The sequence below is a fragment of the Coturnix japonica genome, chromosome 6 (assembly GCF_054131305.1).
Source record: "Coturnix japonica strain WE chromosome 6, WE-NBRP24, whole genome shotgun sequence".
Classification (NCBI taxonomy): domain Eukaryota; kingdom Metazoa; phylum Chordata; class Aves; order Galliformes; family Phasianidae; genus Coturnix; species Coturnix japonica.
The window spans coordinates 24,249,280-24,269,656 of NC_140668.1; the positions used below are offsets into that span (position 1 = coordinate 24,249,280).

The window sequence follows — 20,377 nt, forward strand, 5'->3', positions numbered from 1 at the left end:
CCAGGTCAGGAGGGGCACGGACTGAAGGCAGCACAACAGCACCCAGCTTCCACACTGAGATCTACAGCTGGGGCTGGGGTCAGTGTGAACTGGGGCACCCGTGTGGGGTGGCAATGAGAGGGAGTGTGGGAGGGGGTGAGGAGGGGCAGGGCTTCTCAGAGAAGCAGAGAACAGCAGTTCCTTGAACTTAGGTCTGCACAGATTCTCTGGAAGAAGAAAGGAGAAGAAAAATCAAATGTGCTGATGATGCTGTTTTGGGAGAGGTGGTCCAGAGCCATCGAGGCCATCAGCTCCCAGCACAGCTTTAAGGTCATTTCTATCTCTTCGTGGAGCCTCGCTGCAGCTCCCTCCCCTTCATCTGCAATGCACGCTCTGTGCACAGCCCCGTGTCTGCAAAAGCATTGCTGTGACTCGGATTCGAACCGAGGTTGCTGCGGCCACAACGCAGAGTACTGACCACTATACGATCACAGCTGCACGCTGCAAGGCATTGCAAAGCATGGAGCAGAGGGAGGAGAGAGCTGCTGGGATGGCTGTGGGGAAGGAGCACTAAAGGAGAATGCAGGTACATCCATCAATTCTCATCCATTAGGATCACAAAAGCATAAAGAAATATTCCACTGGTTTTATGTTGTTGTTAATGTTGTTTTTTGTTTGTTAGATTTCAAACAAAGTAAGTCTTGCTAATGATCTATGCTAACACTATAATCTGTAGCTGTCCTAATGCAATTCCCGTTCATTCAGTGCATCCCAGGCAAGTCAAAAGCTTGGACATCACACCTTATTGGGGCTATAGGAACCACATGCATGGACTCCTGAGATCCCTTTAATCTCTCTGTTCTTAGCCCTCCCAGAATCACTCTCATCCTTGCAGATACGATGGGTGTCCGTGATCCCTCTGATTCCTTTCCCTGCTGCTTCCCTGTGGTGCTGCAGGGGAAGGAGGTGCAGAGAGACAGGGATCCCTGGACTTGGACTGTGGGCCACAGCCTGCGGGCCGGGCTCCATCTCCTGGGTGATCTCCTTCCTTTCCATTCAGTCATCCCCGCGGATGGCAAAGCTGTGTCCACGGCGATGGCGACGGTGCTGAACACCCGCTGCAGTGTGGGCCGTGTTGGTCCAGGTGCTAAACTTCTGGGCCTGTCGGTTGGTCTGCAGGGCTGCCCTGCTGCTGTCCTGCCCCAGCACGGCTCGCTGGGATGGCTGCTCCCTGCCATGGTGCTCCTTGCAGCGCTGCAGCTTCGCGGTGCGGATGTGGAGCTCCAGCATCTCCCGCTGCTCCTCGGGCAGGAAGCTGCTCTCCCGCCTGGGGATGTACACAGGCACGGGTCGGCTGCGTGCCGTCGAGGTGAGCGAGCAGGAGAGCACTTCCATGGAGCACAGCACCAGCCCAGGGAGGCACTTCAGCTTTATCTGAAGGGATTTCCTGGCAGTGTGGAACTCCATCTTATTGCGCACCTCCTTCTCCAGCTGCAGCTTGGAGTCAGAGACAGGCACTGCAATGTCCTTGCAGCTCCCATCCCTGGCTCCGTCCCCACATGCGCCCATTGATGCGGTCAAAGGAAAGCACGCTGGCAGTCCTGAGACCTCCCTGCCTGTGCTGGGAGAGGCTGGGGGCAGAGCACGTGTCCTCCACATGTGTTCGGAGGAAGGGACTCCTGCGTCTGGCGTCAGAAGGTCCTTGCTGAAGGGTTTTGGGCTCCCGCTGGTGGGACATATGGGGCCATGTGCCCATCTCTCACCACCTGCAAAACCAGGAGGAGGTCTCAGCTGTGGCCATGGAGGGGCTCAGCTCTGCCGGGCCTCAAGGCCGGGCACTGACAGCCATGGGGTGCTGGGGTTCTTCTACAGGGCACTTACTCAGCTCGGACTCTGCCACACGTCTCCGCCATCTCCACCATTGCCGTCTCTGTTGGTCATCCTGCGGGCACAGAAGCACAGCACGGTGACTCAGCTGGGACCAGCGACTGGTGGGTTCAGCCCCAACACCCCCAGCCCTGAGGGGTCACGTACCTGTTGGCGTCGGGCAGTGATGCACTTGTAGACCAAGAACAGAAGCATCAGAATGCAGAGATCCACAAAGTAGTGGCTGACAGGCATCGCAAAGCGCTGGGGACAGCTGCACTGGGAGAGGAGGGCTGCAGTGCTGGGCTATGGGGATGCTGCAGTGAGGTCACAGTCCCCAGGTGGGGCTGCTTCGTGAAGTCACTGCTGATGGCAGGGCTGGTCCCTGCTGCCCCTCACAGCACCTTTGCTTTTCACTGCTGCTCTGGATGTGATCCAGCCCTTGGCCATAAAATGGGCTCCTCAGGAGTGCTGTCTGTGCACAGCTTGATGACTGCAGAACCACTGCTGCAGATCCACTATCGAATCATGGCTGCACACTGGGAGGCCTCACACATGCCCAGGTAGAGGTAGGTGAGCACGCCAGCTGCAGCCACCACACCATCCCCTCCCCAGCATGGAACTGGGTACCTTGCCCTGTCCTTTTATGTGGGTGGCAGCTTCAGCTGGGCCTGGATGCTCCTGCAATGTGGAGGGGGCTCTGATGCTGCTTTGTAAAGCTCTGCAGAAGTTGGGATGGCAGCCAGGGTCTGAGGCTGCTGCAAAGGACCGTGTGCTGGGGATGTGGTGCTGGGGGACAGGATGGCATGATGAGTCTGTAATACAGCAAGGGCCAGCCAGGGCTACTTGATGCAATGGGTGTGCTCAGAGCCTCTCAGTCCATTGCACTCCCTCCCTGCTCAGCCCCCATGAGACCCACAAGGCTACAGGAGTCAATGGACGAAGCTCCGAAGGAAGAGCATGGACTGAGAGAGAAAAGGACACCATCCATCTTTAGTGTATGAAATAAAGCTTTATTTTGGAGCTGCGTCCTGCAGGTGGGGGCTGGCTGGGCTGGCAGGGCTGCAGCACCTGGGGATGTGGATCTGTCAGCATAGGGGTCCTCCGCAGGAGGCTGAGTGTAAATCTTCCCATCAGGAAGCTGCGATCCTCAACTTGTGTGTCTGCTGTGCATCACTCAGCTTGAGGCTCCTTTTTCTGAAGATTCTTAACTGCTCTTTTCACCCAAAGTGCGTTTGGTTTTGCACAGATCTTCTTCCCTTTCTTTGTCTCAAACCTGCCAAAATGAAAGGTGAAGGTTGATGGGAAACAGCCAGCGGTCCTGTCAGTGCTGTCCTGTGTCCTCTTCCTCTCCTCCTTTCCCTGCACACCTTTTCTCTTTGGCACTACAGCAGGCACATGGTGCCCTATGAGCAGGCTGTCCTGCAGCCTCTAGAACCTGTGCAGATCCTTTGGGAGCCTCTCTAGACTCATGGCTTCAAAGCCTTGCGCCATAGAAGTGACCAGAGAGTCACTCTGCACTGCAGACAGCCACTCTGCCACCAGCCATCTTTGGATGAAGGCCATGCCAATCCATCACCAGATGAGACAGATGACAGCACCAGCGGTAGGGAAATTGCCAGGACTTACACAATTGCTTCTAGAAGGCAGTCATTGGAAGTCTCATAGAAACTCTTCAACACTTCAACCCGGAGAGCACCTTTTACATATTCGTAACAGCATTCCGAAGGTGCATATGGGGCTGGGGAAGAGAGAGAGAGACTGAGATCACAGGCTTTGGAGAGGAGCCTTTCAGACCTATCTCCATAAGAAGGCACACAGCATCCCCCAAATCCTGCAGCTACTGCCTTAAGGAGCGCTGGGTGAGCTCCTGCAGCAGGATGGTGCCCCACCAGCCCCATGCTGAAGCCAGCCAGCCCAGGGTATCCCATCCCAACCAGAAGCCCTCGGGGTTTCCCCATCCCTGCTGGGCTTCTCCATCCTCCCCACCGGGACATCCCCAGCCCTGAGCAGGGCTCTGTCAGCCTCACCTGTGGAGCTGGGCTGGGAGATGCTGAGGAGCAGCAGGAGCAGCAGGAATGGCTTTGTGCTGAGCATCACAGCTGGACGTGGGCTTTTCCTTAATGCAGTGCTGCTGTGCCTCTCCTAAGGAGCTCTGTTAGCTCAGCAAGGAGCTGCTGCAATTTATCCTCTTCAGCACCTCCCCATTCTAGCTCTTTTCCGACGAATTTCTAGTGAAAGCCCTGTGTGTTTTCTTAGAGCCAGGGGATTTACGTGTCACGTGGCAGCTCTCAGGCTGCAGACAGAGATGATCCCTAGAAAGAAAGGACAAACAGGCTCAGGTCACTTCTCTGTAAGTTGAGTCTGGCCTGTGGGAAAGCCACAAAGCCAATAGGGAAGTGAAATCCTCCTCTACAGAAGCAGAGAGCAAAGGCCTTCAAAAGGCACCGAGAGTGATTTTGTGGTGACAAGAAAGACAATGCTGTGCTTTACACAAAGTCATTTCTTGACTTGAGAGCTGAGAAAGTGTTAAGGAGAAAATGTGAATCGACTGGAGTCCCTTCCACCAGGAGAGCAGCATCCATCTGTGGCTCAAAGGCTCTGGGATGTCACACACTGCCAAACATTGACCCACATTCTATGGAGAGGGACGCATCATTTTGGACATAAAAAATCCCCCCTCCATAATGCAACAGTGCAAGGACACCTTCATTTATTATGGAGTCCTTTTCGCTCTTCAACCTGGGGGCAGGTGAACTCTTCCCTTGTAGAGGGGTCTCCGCTGCTCAGTCTGCATCCCATAGCCACAAGCAGAGGTCAGAGCAATGCAGGAGCAGCCTGCATTGTGCTCCTTCCAGCTGCCTGACCCCAAAGGAAGCTCATGGCAAGAGGTGCCATCAACTTCTGTGTCACTGGGACCTAATGGATGAACCTGCCACTCTATCAGTGCAGGGATTTGGGGTTCGATGTTTGCCTTTCTGGTGTCCTTTAGGGCCAGAACCTAACAGCAGATTGGAGTTGGTCTCATCCTGCCATGGCCAGCAGATGCAGAGCAGGGCACACGGAACAGCTGAACCTATATGTAACGGTGCTGTTCCTCCTGGCTTGTGTTCAACCCAGTGACTCAACATCTCCATGGGCTGCAATGAGTTCCCCATGCTAATGATCCCCAAAAGCATCTTTCCATCCTCCCATTGGCTTTGTGAATCCTCCCTTCCCTTCTAAGCCATTTCCCCATCTCTGATGTGCCTGAGCAAGAAGGAAACATTTTGGGGACTGGTAGGCATGACTTTGCTGCAAGCCTGTGGCGTGTCTCAACCTGGGATGGAGCTTTCACAGCCAGAAGTGCAAGGGAGAACTGCAGGCACAGGGACACCCACACAGGGCTCTGGATGGAGCAGACCTAAGGAAGTAAGTAAAACAAAGCAGGATCTGTGCTTTTCTGGCACTGCTTCCTCTTCCTTGGGTTTTCAACTCAGCCCTGTCACAGACAAACAATGCACAGCTCCCTGGAGGTGCCTTGATGTTTATTCTTTAGGTGGGTTTTCTTTTGGAAGGAAAAGGTTGGTGTGCAGTCATGAACTGAGGGATGCTGGAAAGTCCCACAGCTGGCTAAAGTTCCCTTTCCTTTGAGCAGGCAAAGGAGAATTTGCTTGATTACATGAAAAATGAACAGCATTATCCTAATTTGGTACTATGGACCATGATTTAGTGGGCAATTTGGGTGGTAAGTGAGCACTGGACTAGATCTTGGATGTCTTTTCCAACCATGGTGAGTCTATGATTCTGCAAAAGGAGGAAGAAAGGAGCTGGGGGACACCTCAGGTACAAGGTTTGCCAGCACCTGTATCACCGTGGGGAAGGATTTGGGCATAACAGGCCACATTCTTGGGAATGGGGGGTCTCAGCAGCCCAGCACAGCTGGGAGCAGCCATGCAATTGTCACATGCTCTGCAGCCCCAGTGCTGTTTTCAGTCATGACAGCTCTTGGAGGCTGGAAAGTTTTAAAGGAGGAAAGAAAGGTTCCCTCCCAAAGCCTGCTTCCTATGGCTGGACACTGGGGACCACCGAGTGCTGAAAGCTGGGGATCCACCAAAGCACATCCTGTGCAGAAAGTCCTGCGTGGAGCCATAAGGCTGCAGGAAGGACGTGTCCAGGAGCCTTTTCCCAGAGGATCATCTGAGCAACTTGCCGACACCAGCTCTTCCCTGTAACCCAGAAGCCAGGAAGTCACCTCAGCCAGGCAGGAAAGTAAACAGGTGATGACAGTCCTCTCCAACTGGGGCAGAAGAGTGACAGAGCTGGAGGAAGGACGTGCCCACAGGGGTCCCCTCCACAGCCCCTATGATTCTATGACTGTATGAATACCCTCCAGGTTAACAAAGAGTGGACCTGGGGTGTGAGGAGGAGCTGCTGCTCCCAATGGATAGAACCTATACTTAAGTGTATGGTGGAAACAGTGTTTGGTGAGGACTTCAGCCTCCTTTGCAACCCTGACCTTTTTTGAATTCCTGGAGCTGGAACAGCAGTGGAGAACTGGCATGTCCTTGGTGCCTTCTTTACTGTAAGGCTGTCCCTAACCAACAGCATGGCTGGGTTCACAGCATCCGAAAGGAGAAGTGACTGCAGCTGAAGGGTAGTGGGGCTGCAAAGACTGAAACACAGAGAGAGGTGAAAGACCTCAGAAGGGAACATGCCCCACTCTACTAACCCAGCATTTGTGAAGGGGTGGTAGGTTGGTTTGAGCAGAGGCTGCCCTACGCAAGCACAGGCTGATGTAATATGTCACAGAAAAACCACAACACCAAGCAGGGACAGGGCTGACATTTCATAAGTCATGGTCCACATCACAGCACAGTCTGTGACTTCATAGGTGAGGTGATGTCCCACTGGGTCTGAGCACAGCAGAGAGCCAGGTGACAGCCCTAAATACAGCAAAGTGAGGAATTAGTCCAGGATTCATTTGAGGAGGGATGGAGCAGCACGGTCATGGGTCCAGAGACAGCCTCAACACCAAGAGATCCATCCATCCATGCAGAAGATAAGCTATCTACAGCAAACAGGGTCAGAGTGAAAATACAACACCCAAATCAGGGACTGAAGACACAACCCTGGTCTTAAATGGGCCTTCTGATGGTCAGAGCGTGGGGTTGGAGTCTGTCCACTGATCAGACTGGTCAGGGTGAGTATGGCCAACATGTACCTTCAAGGGCTGCCACTGTGCTGCCTGATGGATGCTGTGGGGAGGTGAAGGAATGGAACCATCCCAATGCTGCCTTGTGGCTCCATGCACTCAGTCACCAGACTGTGCAAGCCACATCCACTCAGTGCATGGGAAGTGATTTATCACCATCTGCCTACGAACTCACTCATTTATGCAGCCTCCCCTTTGTCTAATAACAGAAGAGGAAAAAAAGCATCCTTTCTACAGAGCTCCTTACCCTCCAAATGACCTTTCAGACCTGGTGATTCATAGGGGAAGTTCTGGAGGATGTCCCCCCACGCGCCGCTGCTGGCGGTGCAGCAGTGTGGGGCAGGATGCAGGAGCAGCCCTGGCCTGGGGGACATCATAGTCAGCCCTGCTCTGAACCTCCTGAGGTTTTTAACATTAAGAACTTTATTATCGTTACTACTACAAAAATACAATACAAATCTTATTCACATACCTTCAGACTCAATACACAGATCAGAGCTGACAGCAGTCACTGCACAATAGAACATAAGGACCCTCCTGGAGCCTGTCCCCCACCAGCAGGGCTCCCACCTGCCCATGGGTTGGGATCTGCCCCTGTCACAGGTGAAATCCTGCCCAAGGACAGTGTGCCAGCACCGTGCCCTGGGCAAGGAGCAGGGATGGGATGAGCACAGCTGGTCTGGGAGGAGGAAGGCTATGGCAAAGCATAGATCCATTTGCTGTAGTGCCTGAGCCTGCATGGGGCCCTGCTCACACGGACAGCCAAGCCCAGCAAGACAACAGACACAGTGCAATGTTTTCCAGTGTTCCCAGCATTACACACACACTGTGGTGCCCCACCAGCAAGGCCAGCAGGTGATGTGCATAGTAGAAGTTAAATGAGGGCTTTCAGGAGCTGGCCATGGGTAAAAGATAAAGCTCTCACACAGCAACGTCTAGATGTGTGAAAATAAACAATTTAGGTTAAAAAAAAAACCTACTTTGGTGCTATAACAGCACTTGCATTGCTTGCTGCTTTATACAGGTATATACATATAATGTCTGAAGGCTGGATGACCTCTGCTGGTTCTAGCTGTTAAATGCCCAATTAAATGGAGTGTTTAACCAGCCCAAGGAGAGGCAGCATCAAGTTTAGGTCCGACACAGCAGCGAACTGAAGTGCAAAGAAAGAAGCAACTGGAAGTTTCTAAGTGCAGACTGTGCTTTGGTGTTGGTTTTGCTCACAGTGGCAGAGCCCAAGTCCAGCAGAGGGGGTGAGTGGGTGGGCACGAAGCTTCTCAACTGGGTGATGTTGAAATGTGGGAAAATCCCCAACGTTTCTTCTGCCCACTGCTTGGCACCAGCCCCAGCACAGCAACATCCTTTCTACAGAACAGTGCCAGAGAAAGGAACAGCCCGTCTGTTCCTAAAACGTTGCCATTGGCTGATGAGAACTTAGGCTTTATATGTATTTTTTGGATGCTCTCAGTCCAAAGTTCTCAGCTTTCTTAGGAACTGCTCTGCACTGCTCACCAGGCCAGCAGACAGAGCTTTCCTGCAGCAGCAGCATACACATGTTCTAGGCCAAAAACATCCCTGCCATACAGCACTCAGATCACTTCCATCCGATAGACGTTGTCTTGGTGTCCCTCTTTCAGGTAGAGCAAACCTTCCACCATTTCTCTTGTTGTTGTTTCTGGTCTGATTCTGAATTTAGTGTATAGCCATACAGCTGCCACACCACAAGCAATCAGCCCACCCGCCAGGGCAACAGGGAGGACAAAGTGCATCTGGGACCCTGACAAGGAGCTGAGCGCAGGTGAGTCACTTGGGCTTCTTGTAGCCTGTGGTCTGGCTTGGCCTGAGAACATCTGACTGGTGAAAACTAATGTATCTGGAGGGCCTTGTTTTCCCAGGGGCAATAAATGATCAGATGTCCCAGTACCAAATGCAGAGGAACTGAAATTTTTGCTGACATGGACGTAAAGACCTTTGTTTACGGCAGCTGTGGGGTTTTGAGTAAGAGCTGGAGCAGCCTCTGGTGTGGATGGGACCATGCTGACCTCTGTGCTCTTTAGGGTGGAGGGGAGAGCTGAACTAAAACTCTTTGAAGTAGTGCCTGATGTGCTGCCTCTTGTACTGACTGGGCCCAGGGGGTCGTTCGTATGAAGACCAGGATGGTCCAGTCCTTTGGGAATGGATGCAGGCTCCGAGTCTGAGGTAGAAGTTGTGCCTTGGACATCACCAGCACCATCTGTAGTATGTCCTACAGGTTCTTCTTGGCCATCAGAACCATGCACAGGAGCTGTGGGGTATGGGATGGATTGGCCAAGGGCCATGCCCACTGCGTCAGCTGTTGAGTGCACAGATGTTAAGGACTCTCTGTTTGCTTCTGAAATGACTCCAGAGTGCATAGCAGCTCCCGATGTCACAGGAGATGCAGGGAAGTGCGTGGTGTTCTGCATGGCTGGGGTGGGTTTGCTGGTCTCCTCTGTGCTGGCAGCAGGAACGGGTGCTCTCTCTGAAGCTGCAGAGGCTGGAGGTGGACTTGGTACTTGGAGAGCAGTTTGCTTGTGGAAGACGCCAGGCTCTTCGGGTACCGCTGCTGCAGGGGAAGTGTCAGGCTGTGGAAGTGGGGATGCTGCCGGGGCCTTTTCCTGGTCCAGTTTCTTCATGACCTTCTTCACCCAGTTCTCACTTGGATTTGCACAAATTTCTCTGAGCTTCTTCGTAGTTAATCTGAAAGGAACATAAAAAGAGCTCACTCACTAGGTAAGGGTGAGAGCGCCTTAGGTTATCAGGGTGGTACAGAAAGCATTGGGGCAGGAATGCTGAGCAGCACTGACTCTCTTGAGCCCATTCCATCAGGCTGCTTATTGTTCATTACTAGGGAGTTCAGGTGCCTCAGATCTCACCTGAATCAGCAAAAGCTGAACATGACTCAGAGGTGAAAGGCTTTTAATCACAGTCACCAGCAGCTCCTTGCTCTCAAGCGAGGATTCCTGATGGCAGTGTTTATATTTACTCAGCTGGGGAGGGAATACATTGAGGAACCCAGACAGAGGCTGCTTACATGATGGCTTTCTTGGAGCACTGGGGTTCAGTCCAACGGTAGCTCTTGATCTGCTTCTCGTCTATGGCACGGTGGAAAGAGCCACACCACTTTGAACACTTCAGAGGTGCTTTGGGTTGCCCTGAAATAAAACATTCGGCATGTTAAACGTTGGCTTTTTATTAGGCACATTAAACATTTCCTCTCAAGGGAAAAGAAATCTGAAGCTTCCAGTCCCTGATTAAATGAGACATATTGATCCCATAAGAGCCATGATTGATTGGTCATATGATACCTAGAAAAAGAAAGAAGAAGGAAGGAAGGGAGGGAAGGGAAGCAAGGGAAGCAAGGGAAGCAAGGGAGCACTATCTACGATGAGGCTCTTGGAACACCATTGCAGCTTGTTCAGAGTTGGGAGCCAGTGGGACCTTTCCCCTTTGGTGAAGTGATAAACGCACATTTGGTGCACCAGAAGATTCATTTCTCCACCCTGCAATGACCTGCTCTATCACTAAGAGGCTCTCAGCACAGGTCAGAGGGCAGTTCTTATTGTCCTGTTCTTATCTGGATTACTCACATCTCATTCCACTGTGGGGTTTCCCCTCCTAACAAGCATCCTGCAGCTCTGAATGCTGCTGTAAAGAAAAGCTGCAGAGAAAGAGCACTTTGACAAAGCAACGTTGCTCCCCCAGCCTTTATCTGCGTGGGGATACGGTCCCAGCAGCCCAGCTTCAAAGCCACAGCACTTTCACCAAACATCTGCTCTCTGTTTCCAAAGGAAAACACAGTTTTCATTTGGCCAAGTGTAAAAACATCCTCCCCTTGTCTGACATAGGGGTGAAGGCAGCCCCAGCACTGGGGAGAACGCAGCCATGCCAAGAACAGGCGCCTGCCAAGCGAGTGGATGTTGCACAACGCAACGAGATGTTTCTGCTCTCATGGGGGAACCAGGCTTAGAAACAGAGATCCTGATTTATCCCAGCGCCCTGCACAGATCGGAGCTGGGGTTTGGTTCAGCTCACACGCTCTCTGCAAAACATCATCTGTTGATTCCTAATGGATTTGGTGAACTTGGTGAAGTTCAGTTGGGAATGACACCAGCACTGAGTGTGAGAAGCAGCACAGCTCCAGGAACGGCTCCAGCTCTTCTGGTTACAAAGAAATCACAAGCAAACACTCCTTTTGCCCTTCTGTAGGAGCACGTTTTAACCTCTACGTCTCCGCAGTGCTAAAGCAAAGCCCTCTGTTCAGCCTCTAACATCTTCTGCGGCACCTTAAGGTCAAGAATACCTGCACACTAAGCACACAGGATTTACTGCATTCCCAGTTAGGTCTCATTACCCACAGCACATGCTGCTGCTGGCTTCTCCTTTCAGAGCTCCATTTAATGAATCATGAAGGCTGAAAAAGACCACTCAGCTCTCTAAGCCTGACCCTATCTCTACCATGTCCCCTGCTCAGTCTCCTCATTGCCACATCCCCACGGCTCTAGGACTCCTCCAGGGATGGAGACTCCCCCACCCCACAAGGGCCTGATCCATCCCCATTTTCTGATGTCTTTCCACTTCTGACCTGGGTCAGCCTTGCCTGAAGGGGTGAGGAGAGGATGGAGCTCCACACCCAGCTGCTCTCCTGGCTGTCCTTGTTCCCCCCATCTGATGGCAGCCTCAGTAAGGGCTCTGCCCCTTTCTCTGTTCATCCCTTTGACCTGGGCAAAGTCGAAGTTTTGCTGGCACTGCCAACAAGCCTCCAGGCAATCCTCCCTGCTCTGTTTGTTCAGCAATCACTGCTCTGCACGTAGACAACTCACACCGAGACCAACCCAGCAAAAGCTCTGCCCACCTCCCCTCAGTCCTCCAACACCCCACTGCACACTGAGATCTTCACATGGCCAACAGGAGAGCTTCCAACCTGTGTAAGGATGACCACACACCTGTGAGCATCCCAAAGGCCAATGCAGGCAGACAGATGGACTGCCAGACTCCCATCCTCAGGCAGGATGCTGCCCCCAATGGCACATCCCTGGGCTCTGCACTGCTCTCTATTGCAGACCATCAGAGAGCCCCCATGTTCCCCCAGCCACCCTCAGAAATGACAATAGCCATCAGCGGGGCCACAAGGGCTTCCTTGCAGTGAGGCCGAATGCTTCCCCAACAGCTTCCTACCCAGCCTGTTCCTGCCACAGGATTTCCCAAGCCAAGGAAGGAATGAGGTCCCTTGGTGTCTGTAACCTGATCCAGCGCTGACTTCCCGGCTGTGTACAACCCTTTGGCCCCATCCTTTAACATCCAGTTCCCCAGTCCCCCGTGTAAAGTCATAATCCCTCACGTGGAGCCACAGATCCCTCTGCAAAGCCACAGACCCCTTTATGAAGCCACAGACCCCTTTATGAAGCCACAGTCCCCTTCCAGCTCTCGTGGGAAGCCCAAGGCTTGGACCCAGAGCTCTCACCTGCAGCCATAGCAGCCAGGCACAAGACCCTCAGTGCAAACAGGACCTGGAGAGAAGCAGCCCTCATGTTCTGGTGGTTGGCAGCAGGAGGGGTACGCGGAGAAGGACGATGGGTGATGAGTTTCACTCCTGGCTGCCTACAGCATCCTCTGCAGCGACGCGGCTGCAGCAGCTCATTCCAGGAGCACGAAGTCCTGACTCCAGCTGCTATTTAGCTCCTCCACATACACATGTGACGACAGGCAGGAGGCGGAGGAAGGGCCAGGCAGGGAAGGAATAATGCTGGTGCTGTGGAATGGGACAGCAGCTGGAATTCCCCGATGAGGTGACGGCTTTTTCCAGCTCCTTGGCAACGGCTCAAGGTGCAAAAACTGTCCGCTCTCCATGTGGCTCTCACCCACTGCCCATAGGTTTGCAGAGCTCTCTCCAACCCCAACCGGCAGCTCCGATACATGTAAATCTCACTTTGTTCACTCTGAAAGCAAAAGCAGCCCTTCCTTTTCTGCAGCAGCATCGGCTCTTGGGCCAAAAATCGCAGTGTTTGCTAATAGCTTTCACAATGCATCAGCTAATCTGATGACCCAGACTGGCCTCCTGGGAGACCGGAGCAGAAAGGCAGTGCCTCCCCAAGGACTGTTTCCTCCAGGGCTCACTGACCACCGTGTGCTTGTCCATACAGCCCAAAGCTTTGGTAGAGGACAAGCTATCAGCCACTGGGATCTTGCTGATGGTCTGGGGGCTTCCCAGCCCAGGTCATGCCAGCGCTGTGCTCACATCCTGCACCTTTGCTTTCTCTTTCGTATCAAATCCCAGATGAACACGGAAGTTTTTTTCCTCCTGCCAACTCGCACAGCTGAGAAATGAAGATAAGATTAGGATTGAGACGGTGTGGCTGTGCTTGTTCCAAAGTCCTTCCCAGTGATTTCTCATGGCTAATGGAGATCTGAGCTCCCCCGCTGTGGGAAATTCCAATCATTTCAGATAAGGATTTGATCCCAGAACAGAGAAAAACCCCCAAAGTTTCCATAAAAAGAATAGTTAAAACTTTTGGCGAGAAATTCCAGCCTCCAAAATTAGCCTTGTTTATACTGGACGTATGACGAGGTTACGTGCATTCAGTTAAGGCTGCAGCTGATCTGTTTTGATGCAGGCAGAGCAGGGCATGCCCCGTTTGCCAGGTTCCTGCTCTAGGCCTGTTTTCTCAGCCTTACTGGAAACTTTATTCCAGGAAATGGCATTGCCTGAGGCTGCTTCTGCTGCACAGGTATTGCCCTCAATGCTGGGGAAAGCCAAGGAGAGCCTACAGAAGCTGCTGGAGCCCAGCAGGTATTTCTATGGGAACTATTGACAAACAACAGGCTTTGTCCTGATCTGCTGGTTAAGGGTCTCAGGGTGATTTTAGTTATGATGGAAATGGCCTGTCCAAGTTTGATTGCCTTCACTTGTTTTAGTTTTGCTTTGAGACAGAGGAATAACCACATGCATCAGTACGGGTTAGGGGGTGATGAAGGACCTGGTGGCCAGCAGGGTGCCTTTATGGTTCAGAAAGCCGATGGTACCACCTGGGGTGCATCAAGAAATGAGCGAGCAGCAGGACAAGGAAGAGCCTTGTTCTTTTGTTCTTTGTTCTTTATGACCACAAAGGAGGATGAAGAAAGGAGAACCAGATCCCAAGCTCATGTGGGGCGCAGCACTGATGTGATGGCCCCCGGCACAGCTGATAGCAGCCTTCTGCAAACAGGATCAGAAGGCACAAGCTGGGGCCAGCACCACAGGTCTGTGTTGCATAAGGCTACACAAAGCAGCAAGCTGGAGCACCCAAAGGTGTTGTCAGCTTGGGTCACTGCCAGGGCCCTTCATCTTGGAGGAGGAGGAAGGTCCTTAATCTGATCTGAAATGCAGCCAAGGAAAAGCCACAAACACTTGTGTGCATGTGCTGCTGAGTGCAGACAGGGTGGTGCACAATGCCCCAGTGCTCCCAGTGCTCCTCACCCACTGCAGATTAGCCTCAGTTGTTCACAAGCACAATGCTGGAGCTGTGTGTAGGCCTGAGGCTCTCAGCAGCCAATGGAAGATATGAGTCATGCAGGGGATTTACCACCAACACACAAAGCGCTGCGACCCTACAAAAGCGACAGGCAAAACAATATGCAAAGAAAACAAGAGCTGCATCCAAAACAAACAGGAAACGATGGAAGAATGTCATCCTTCTCCTTCAGGCTGGGCCCTGTTGCAAATCCAGGCTCGTTGGCTGGGTCCTATTAGAAATCCAGGCTCCTTGGCTATTCCTGCTACTGCCCGCTGCTCTCATGGGTTTGTTTTCCTGGAAATCACGTGCAATAGGAGAAGAGTGAAGCCAGGGAACCTGAAAGGCTGTAAGTAACCTGGGAAAGAGCCCAGTGCTGAGCAAGTGATGATTCCCATCCATCCAGGAGCTCCCAGCACCTCCAGAGCAGCTCTTCCAGGTTGAACCAGAGCAGGGAGTCCCAACAGCTCTGGTAGCAGTTATTTACAGCATCCTTTGCAGTTTGTGGTGCCACGTTCCCCATCTATGCCCTAGAGGGTTGCAGGAGAGCAGAACACAGCTTCTGGGGGGATTCTTCATGCTGCAGAGGAGGCAGCCCTAAGGGAGGCACTGAGCCAGGGGTGAGGAGAGTCCCCAGTCCTCCACCAGAAAGCAATAGAGAAGATGTTTTTCCTTAGCAAAACAGGCTTGCTACCACTGCAATGCCCTGTCATACAACTATAGAATCATTAAGGTCAGAAAAGACCTCTAGGATCATTGAATCTAACCATGAACCCATCCTCACCATGCTCACTAATGATGTTGGTTTGTGCAGGGATATTTTAAGGTCCTCTTCCCTGCATAAACAGCAGCCCTCTGTGCTGTGTTGCCCAGCCACGTTTCACGAGCACTTTGTGCTTTAAGGAGCCCACTGTAGTCCTCAATCTGGAGATGCCACAGTGGTTTTCCTGCTGCTATCACAGCACTGGGAGGTGTTGTGGTCCCGGGGTGCTCCAGGACTGACCCCACAGCCTCCCAACTCCTGGCCAAGGCAACTCAGGGAACAAATGGCTCCTTAGGGCCCAAGGCTTCTCACTGTGGAGATACCCCCATCCTGATGTAGAGCTCTTAAGCCATTACTGTAATACTTGAGAGCTCCATCCAGGAAGTGCTCAGCACTGCAAAGCCGACTTGTCTCACATTAAAGGAAGCAGCAGGAAATGGGGAACAGCTGTCTGGGACTGTCTGTGCTCAGCATCATTGCACAGCAGCTCCTCTTTGGGAAGTATCGACCGCGGCGGGGGCTGGGTTTGATTTGTAAGGAATTGCTTTACTTAGAAAAAGGCAGCTGTTAAAAGTAGCAGAGAACACCAAAGAAGCCTTCGCTTCTCCGAACACAGCGACTTCCTCCTTCCTTGTGTCCAGTTCTGGAGAGCAGCACAGCGGGCAAAGTGCTGATGCTGCTTTTTACCCGCAGCCACCACCAAAGCAAAGGGAGCTGGGAGCCCCCTCCTCACACACTCAGAACAGAGGAGCCCCTTGTCCCCAGCAGAGCGATGCATGAAGCTGTTCCCTGCTGCAGGAGATAAGGAAAGCTCTTCTGATGCGGTGTGTCTCGATGGCACAGGTGAAAACAAAAGGCTGCTTTTCTAGCGAGGGAAGGGACGCCGGGACTCAGTTCGGACTCGTCTGAGCAGATCAGGGCTTGGCTCACTGAGAAGAGCCCCGATGTCGCAATGCTTCATTTCTACAGAGCTGGCACAAAGGAAGTGTCAGATTATCTCCTGAACAGCTGCCGGTGGCAACCCAGGAGCTGCTGCACATCACGGCAGAGCCAGGACTGCCCCATGCACAGCAGAGCGGCTGTGGGGCAGCACAGGGGGGTCTCATCTCCTCGGAAAAGGGTCCTGTGAGGTGGGACACGGTGGGGAGCAGGACAACACCACGCTGTGCTTGTTTCACCTGCATGGGAGAGGTGTGGGCTCTCCACGTGGTGACCTCCTGCTGCTCCAGCCAACTTGTTGCTGCCAGTCCAAGATCGGAGATGCCCGGAACACTTTCCATTGCCTTCTCGGAAGGTTCCCCGCTTCCCCTCTCTCTCCTTAGGGCAGCAATCCAGCTTTCAGTAACTGACGTGCTCCCGCATCAGCTCGCTCAGAGCACTGCGGGCTGCCTGGGAGCACACTATGGACAAACCGCGTGTAACCATCGCACCCTCCTGGCACTAAAGCTCCTCAGCTCCTTATCAGCTGTGACGGGTGATTGATTATCAGCTGTGACAGATGATTATCAGCTGTGACGGGTGATTGATTATCAGCTGTGACGGGTGATCGCGGTGTGTCAGCGCGGTGCGCTGGGCGCTGCCTGGCAGAGCAGCGCTGTGTATCACGTTGTAAGCGCGCTGCGTATCGCTGTCAGGATGGCCGAGCGGTCTAAGGCGCTGCGTTCAGGTCGCAGTCTCCCCTGGAGGCGTGGGTTCGAATCCCACTTCTGACAAGTCGCATCTTTTTTGCGCTTCTGCTTTTTTTTTTTTTTTGTTCCTCTGTTTCATTGCGCGCTTTTTGCGCCCCCCGCGCAGCTAAAAGAGCGCTCGGGAGCTGCGCGGCGCAAAACGATGAGACTTGTCAGAAGTGGGATTCGAACCCACGCCTCCAGGGGAGACTGCGACCTGAACGCAGCGCCTTAGACCGCTCGGCCATCCTGACCCGCCGGCCGAGCCGCCGCCATTCGCTTCCTTACGGTACCGACACGACGCGGCGCCGCCCCGACGGGGCGGTTCGGGCTGCGGGGGGAGCTGCCCCGGGGCCGCCCCGCCGGCTGCGCTGACAGCGGCCCGAGCCCGGCGCTCATGGCGGGGCTGCCCGGAGCCGCGGGGACACGGAGCGGATCCCCGGGAGCCGCCGCCGCTCCGCCCCCCCCGCGCCTCGACGAAGCGTTCCTGTGCTCCCCGCTCGGGGGGCTGATGGGGGCCCAGGCCGTGAGTAGCGGGGTGAAGGGGAGCGGGACGCTGGTGGGGGACGCTCCCATGCGAGGCTGGGACACGGGGAGGGCAGCGCAAAGGGCGGCCGAGGAAAGGGATGGAGCTCCACAACGCTCCTCTCCAGGGGCTCCTACTCTAATTCCTCCCGCTGCCGCAGCACAGCGGGGCTTTCCCTATCCCCGTTTCTCCCAAACGAGGGTTAAAAATAGATGCAAAAGAAAAGATGGCATTGTCCGGACTGAAACAACAGCAGCTGAGCAGCAGGAACATGTGTGCGGCAGGACAAAGGCCGCTGTGTCCCCCTGCACGACAGTGAGGGACGCAGACATCACAGCTCCTCTGCTCTTGGCTGAGCTCATGGGAGAGCCGTGGGTGCAGCCCCAGCGGCGCCGGGGTGAGGATGGGGTTGGTGAGAGCTCCCCGGAGCACTGCGGAGATGTGGGGCTGCTGGAGCACATCCAGGGGACGGGCACAACAATGACCCGAGGGATGGAGCTCCTACTATCTAAGGACAGGCTGAGAGCTGGGGTTGTGCAGCCTGGAGAGGACAAGGCTCTGGGGAGTCTCTCAGTAGCTAAAAGGGGGGGTATGGACTCTTTTATCAGGGTCTGTTGTGATGGGAACAAAGGAAAAGGGTTTCAGGCTACAAGAGGGGAGATTTAGACTTCCCCCTGTCCATCCTGCAGGTGCTCGGCCTCCTGGTGTGGGCTCTGATTGCTGACACCACCTACCACCTCCATGCAGCGTATGGCTGGGTGCTGTTTGTGTCCATCTTCCTCTGGGTAATGACGGTCGTGCTCTTTGTGATGTACCTCCTGCAGCTCCCCATGAAGCTCTACATGGTCCCCTGGTCACTCCTGGTACGTACGCTGGGTTTGCTCCCAGGGTGAGGGGCAGGGCCTCTTTCCTCTGGTTCTCCTAGGAAAAGAGGAGAAATATGGGATCAGTCCACCTAGGTGACTACAGAGCCAGAAGCCCATCTCCACCACCATGCATCAGTGGCACCAGGCGGCACCGTGCTGTGATGCCAAGTAGGAAACCTCCACATAGCCCAGCTCTCATACCCAAGTATGTGAGCATGTGCCTTTGGGGCTCCCCAGTAACTGAACCTTGAGAATGAGCAACAACTGATGAGAAAAGAGCTCTCAGATCCCCCAGTCCAACCCCAACCCACCCCCACTGTGCCCACTGATTTCAGTGCCTCATCTCCACACTGCTTGACCACCTCCAGGGATGGTGTCTCCCCACTCCCCTGGCCCATCAGCTTCCTGCTGCTCCTTGTCTCTGCCCACGTTGGAGTGCACTCAGAGCTGGGGAACACCCTGAGCTGACTGAGGCTGCTGCTCAAGTCTTTCTCTTTTGGAAGAGCCCTACCCAACTGCCCCAGGTGGGGGCTGCTGGGTGCAAAGCACAGCCCCGATCTCCTCACCTCCTCTCTGCCCTCTGCAGCTGATGATCTTCAATGCAGTGGCGACCGTTCTGTACATCGCCGCCTTCGTCACCAGCTCAGTAGCCGTGCGTCCCACCTCGTGGCGCCAGTGGGATTACAACAGGAGAGCTGCCGCCTCCGTAAGTACGGGCGGACGGGCTGTGGCCGAGCAGGGCTGCGTGCTCACACACACACACACACACACACACCGCTCTGCTCCTCTTCCAGTTCTTCGCCGGCCTCGTGATGCTCACTTATGGGGCGACCACCTTCTTCAGCTTCCGTGCATGGAAAGGACTGGGCGGCAGCGCAGCCCGCAGCCAGGCGGACAGCAGGGCCTGAGGCCTCGGGCAGCGGCGCTGTCCGTGGTGCTGCAGCCCCGCCGGTGCCGAAGCTCCCGGTGGCGCTACACGGTGCGCAGGGTCCGGCTGTTCCGTGGAGCAGTTGTACCGAGTGGGCTCACCCCACTGGGCACCATCCGTACTAACACTCACTAAACCGAGCCCACGTGGCTGCCTGTGGTCACGCAGGGATGTGGTGTAAATAACTGCAATTAACTCGTGTCAGCCAACATAGAAGCCGAAGCTGTTATCACACTGATCTTAAAGACAAAGCCCAGTTTTATGCTTTAAATAAACACCTTCCTAAATCCAACACTCTTGTCTGTCTGCTCCACCCCATCAACAGATCCTGCTTCTGTTCTCTGGTGATGGGCATTTGCCACAACTGATGCCCAGGAACTGAGCTCAACACCTTCCTTCACATCCATCTGGTACCAGTTAATAAGTCTGTTCCGCCTGGTTTTCATTTATTTACAGTCAGCTGCTCTGTAAGTTTATCACACATGCTGTTAGTGTGGGTAAAGTTACGTACAGCACAACTTGTGTCCAGAGATGGGTGCAAGAAATTTAAGTACATCAATGAAAGGTGTGAATTTCAAAGGGACAGCACAACCTGCATTGGAATCACAGAACAAGGAGGGCTGGAAAAGACCTTTCAGACCCCAAGTCCAACCCACTGGTGCCCACTGCCCACATCCCTCAGTGCCACATCCCCACGGTGCTGGGACACCTCCAGGGATGGGGATCCCCACCTCCTTGGGCAGCTGTGTCACTGCATCACTGCTCTCTGGGAGAAGAATCAGCCCCTGGTGGATCTACCTGCACGTGCTGTGGAAGGAACGTACAATGAAGTGTCGAGTCTCAACAATTACACACAAAACCCAAAATCCCTATAAAATTGGCCTCTTCATGCATTTTGGTGGCAATGTTAGGACTCTTAAGGAATCAAGTCAGACTTGCACACAGACAGTCCAGCGCAGATAGAGATTTAATCTCTTAAAGACTTTTGCCTGGTGGAAAAGGCACCAAACCAGAGCCTGGTCCCAGCGTGTCATAGAGAAACACATAAAACAACCAGGACACAGCAGGCAGGGTCGGATC

At 53.7% G+C, this 20,377-nt stretch overlaps 4 protein-coding genes and 3 non-coding genes across 8 annotated transcripts; 2 read left to right on the plus strand and 5 right to left on the minus strand.

The window, feature by feature from the left end:
- Window positions 1-402: 402 nt before the first annotated feature.
- TRNAH-GUG (transfer RNA histidin (anticodon GUG)) lies at window positions 403-474 on the minus strand. The gene has a single exon. It is a non-coding gene; the product is annotated as a tRNA-His (tRNA).
- A 442-nt stretch (window positions 475-916) lies between these two features.
- LOC107319127 (uncharacterized) lies at window positions 917-2,186 on the minus strand. The gene is made up of 3 exons (XM_015873762.3): window positions 2,014-2,186; window positions 1,861-1,921; window positions 917-1,745 (listed from the first exon to the last, which is right to left on the minus strand). Exons 1-3 carry the CDS (start codon window positions 2,098-2,100, stop codon window positions 1,036-1,038), a joined length of 858 nt encoding a protein of 285 aa, XP_015729248.2. The 5' UTR covers window positions 2,101-2,186; the 3' UTR covers window positions 917-1,035.
- A 651-nt stretch (window positions 2,187-2,837) lies between these two features.
- On the minus strand, window positions 2,838-4,102 carry LOC107319142 (C-C motif chemokine 17-like). The gene is made up of 3 exons (XM_015873784.3): window positions 3,876-4,102; window positions 3,475-3,586; window positions 2,838-3,121 (listed from the first exon to the last, which is right to left on the minus strand). The coding sequence occupies exons 1-3, from the start codon at window positions 3,940-3,942 to the stop codon at window positions 3,019-3,021; spliced, it is 282 nt and encodes a 93-aa protein (XP_015729270.2). The 5' UTR covers window positions 3,943-4,102; the 3' UTR covers window positions 2,838-3,018.
- A 3,337-nt stretch (window positions 4,103-7,439) lies between these two features.
- LOC107319113 (uncharacterized) lies at window positions 7,440-12,765 on the minus strand. 2 transcript variants are annotated; one of them, XM_015873739.3, is made up of 3 exons: window positions 12,522-12,765; window positions 10,092-10,212; window positions 7,440-9,757 (listed from the first exon to the last, which is right to left on the minus strand). In XM_015873739.3, exons 1-3 carry the CDS (start codon window positions 12,586-12,588, stop codon window positions 8,629-8,631), a joined length of 1,317 nt encoding a protein of 438 aa, XP_015729225.2. In that variant the 5' UTR covers window positions 12,589-12,765; the 3' UTR covers window positions 7,440-8,628. The 2 variants fall into 2 exon arrangements, with proteins under 2 accessions (XP_015729225.2, XP_015729226.2); XM_015873740.3 differs by lacking the exon at window positions 12,522-12,765 and adding an exon at window positions 11,643-11,857.
- A 4,174-nt stretch (window positions 12,766-16,939) lies between these two features.
- On the plus strand, window positions 16,940-17,022 carry TRNAL-CAG (transfer RNA leucine (anticodon CAG)). The gene has a single exon. It is a non-coding gene; the product is annotated as a tRNA-Leu (tRNA).
- A 126-nt stretch (window positions 17,023-17,148) lies between these two features.
- Window positions 17,149-17,231, minus strand: TRNAL-CAG (transfer RNA leucine (anticodon CAG)). The gene has a single exon. It is a non-coding gene; the product is annotated as a tRNA-Leu (tRNA).
- Window positions 17,232-17,347: 116 nt separating this feature from the next.
- PLLP (plasmolipin) lies at window positions 17,348-19,589 on the plus strand. The gene is made up of 4 exons (XM_015873776.3): window positions 17,348-17,503; window positions 18,193-18,366; window positions 18,956-19,075; window positions 19,164-19,589. Exons 1-4 carry the CDS (start codon window positions 17,375-17,377, stop codon window positions 19,275-19,277), a joined length of 537 nt encoding a protein of 178 aa, XP_015729262.1. The 5' UTR covers window positions 17,348-17,374; the 3' UTR covers window positions 19,278-19,589.
- The last annotated feature ends 788 nt before the right edge of the window (window positions 19,590-20,377 follow it).

Coding starts and splice junctions, on each gene's coding strand:
- LOC107319127 (XM_015873762.3), bottom strand. CDS start 2,100: ATGCCTGTCAGCCACTACTTTGTGGATCTCTGCATTCTGATGCTTCTG. Junction 1,922..2,013: donor TCACTGCCCGACGCCAACAG/GTACGTGACCCC, acceptor CTGTGCCCGCAG/GATGACCAACAGAGACGGCA. Junction 1,746..1,860: donor TGTGGCAGAGTCCGAGCTGA/GTAAGTGCCCTG, acceptor CTGGTTTTGCAG/GTGGTGAGAGATGGGCACAT.
- LOC107319142 (XM_015873784.3), bottom strand. CDS start 3,942: ATGCTCAGCACAAAGCCATTCCTGCTGCTCCTGCTGCTCCTCAGCATC. Junction 3,587..3,875: donor CTCCCAGCCCAGCTCCACAG/GTGAGGCTGACA, acceptor TCTCTTCCCCAG/CCCCATATGCACCTTCGGAA. Junction 3,122..3,474: donor TGCCTTCTAGAAGCAATTGT/GTAAGTCCTGGC, acceptor TCATTTTGGCAG/GTTTGAGACAAAGAAAGGGA.
- LOC107319113 (XM_015873740.3), bottom strand. CDS start 11,769: ATGAACAGAGAAAGGGGCAGAGCCCTTACTGAGGCTGCCATCAGATGG. Junction 10,213..11,642: donor TTCAGGCAAGGCTGACCCAG/GTCAGAAGTGGA, acceptor GTTTTATTTCAG/GGCAACCCAAAGCACCTCTG. Junction 9,758..10,091: donor TGCTCCAAGAAAGCCATCAT/GTAAGCAGCCTC, acceptor TGTTCCTTTCAG/ATTAACTACGAAGAAGCTCA.
- PLLP (XM_015873776.3), top strand. CDS start 17,375: ATGGCGGGGCTGCCCGGAGCCGCGGGGACACGGAGCGGATCCCCGGGA. Junction 18,367..18,955: donor TGGTCCCCTGGTCACTCCTG/GTACGTACGCTG, acceptor TGCCCTCTGCAG/CTGATGATCTTCAATGCAGT. Junction 19,076..19,163: donor ACAGGAGAGCTGCCGCCTCC/GTAAGTACGGGC, acceptor CTCCTCTTCCAG/TTCTTCGCCGGCCTCGTGAT.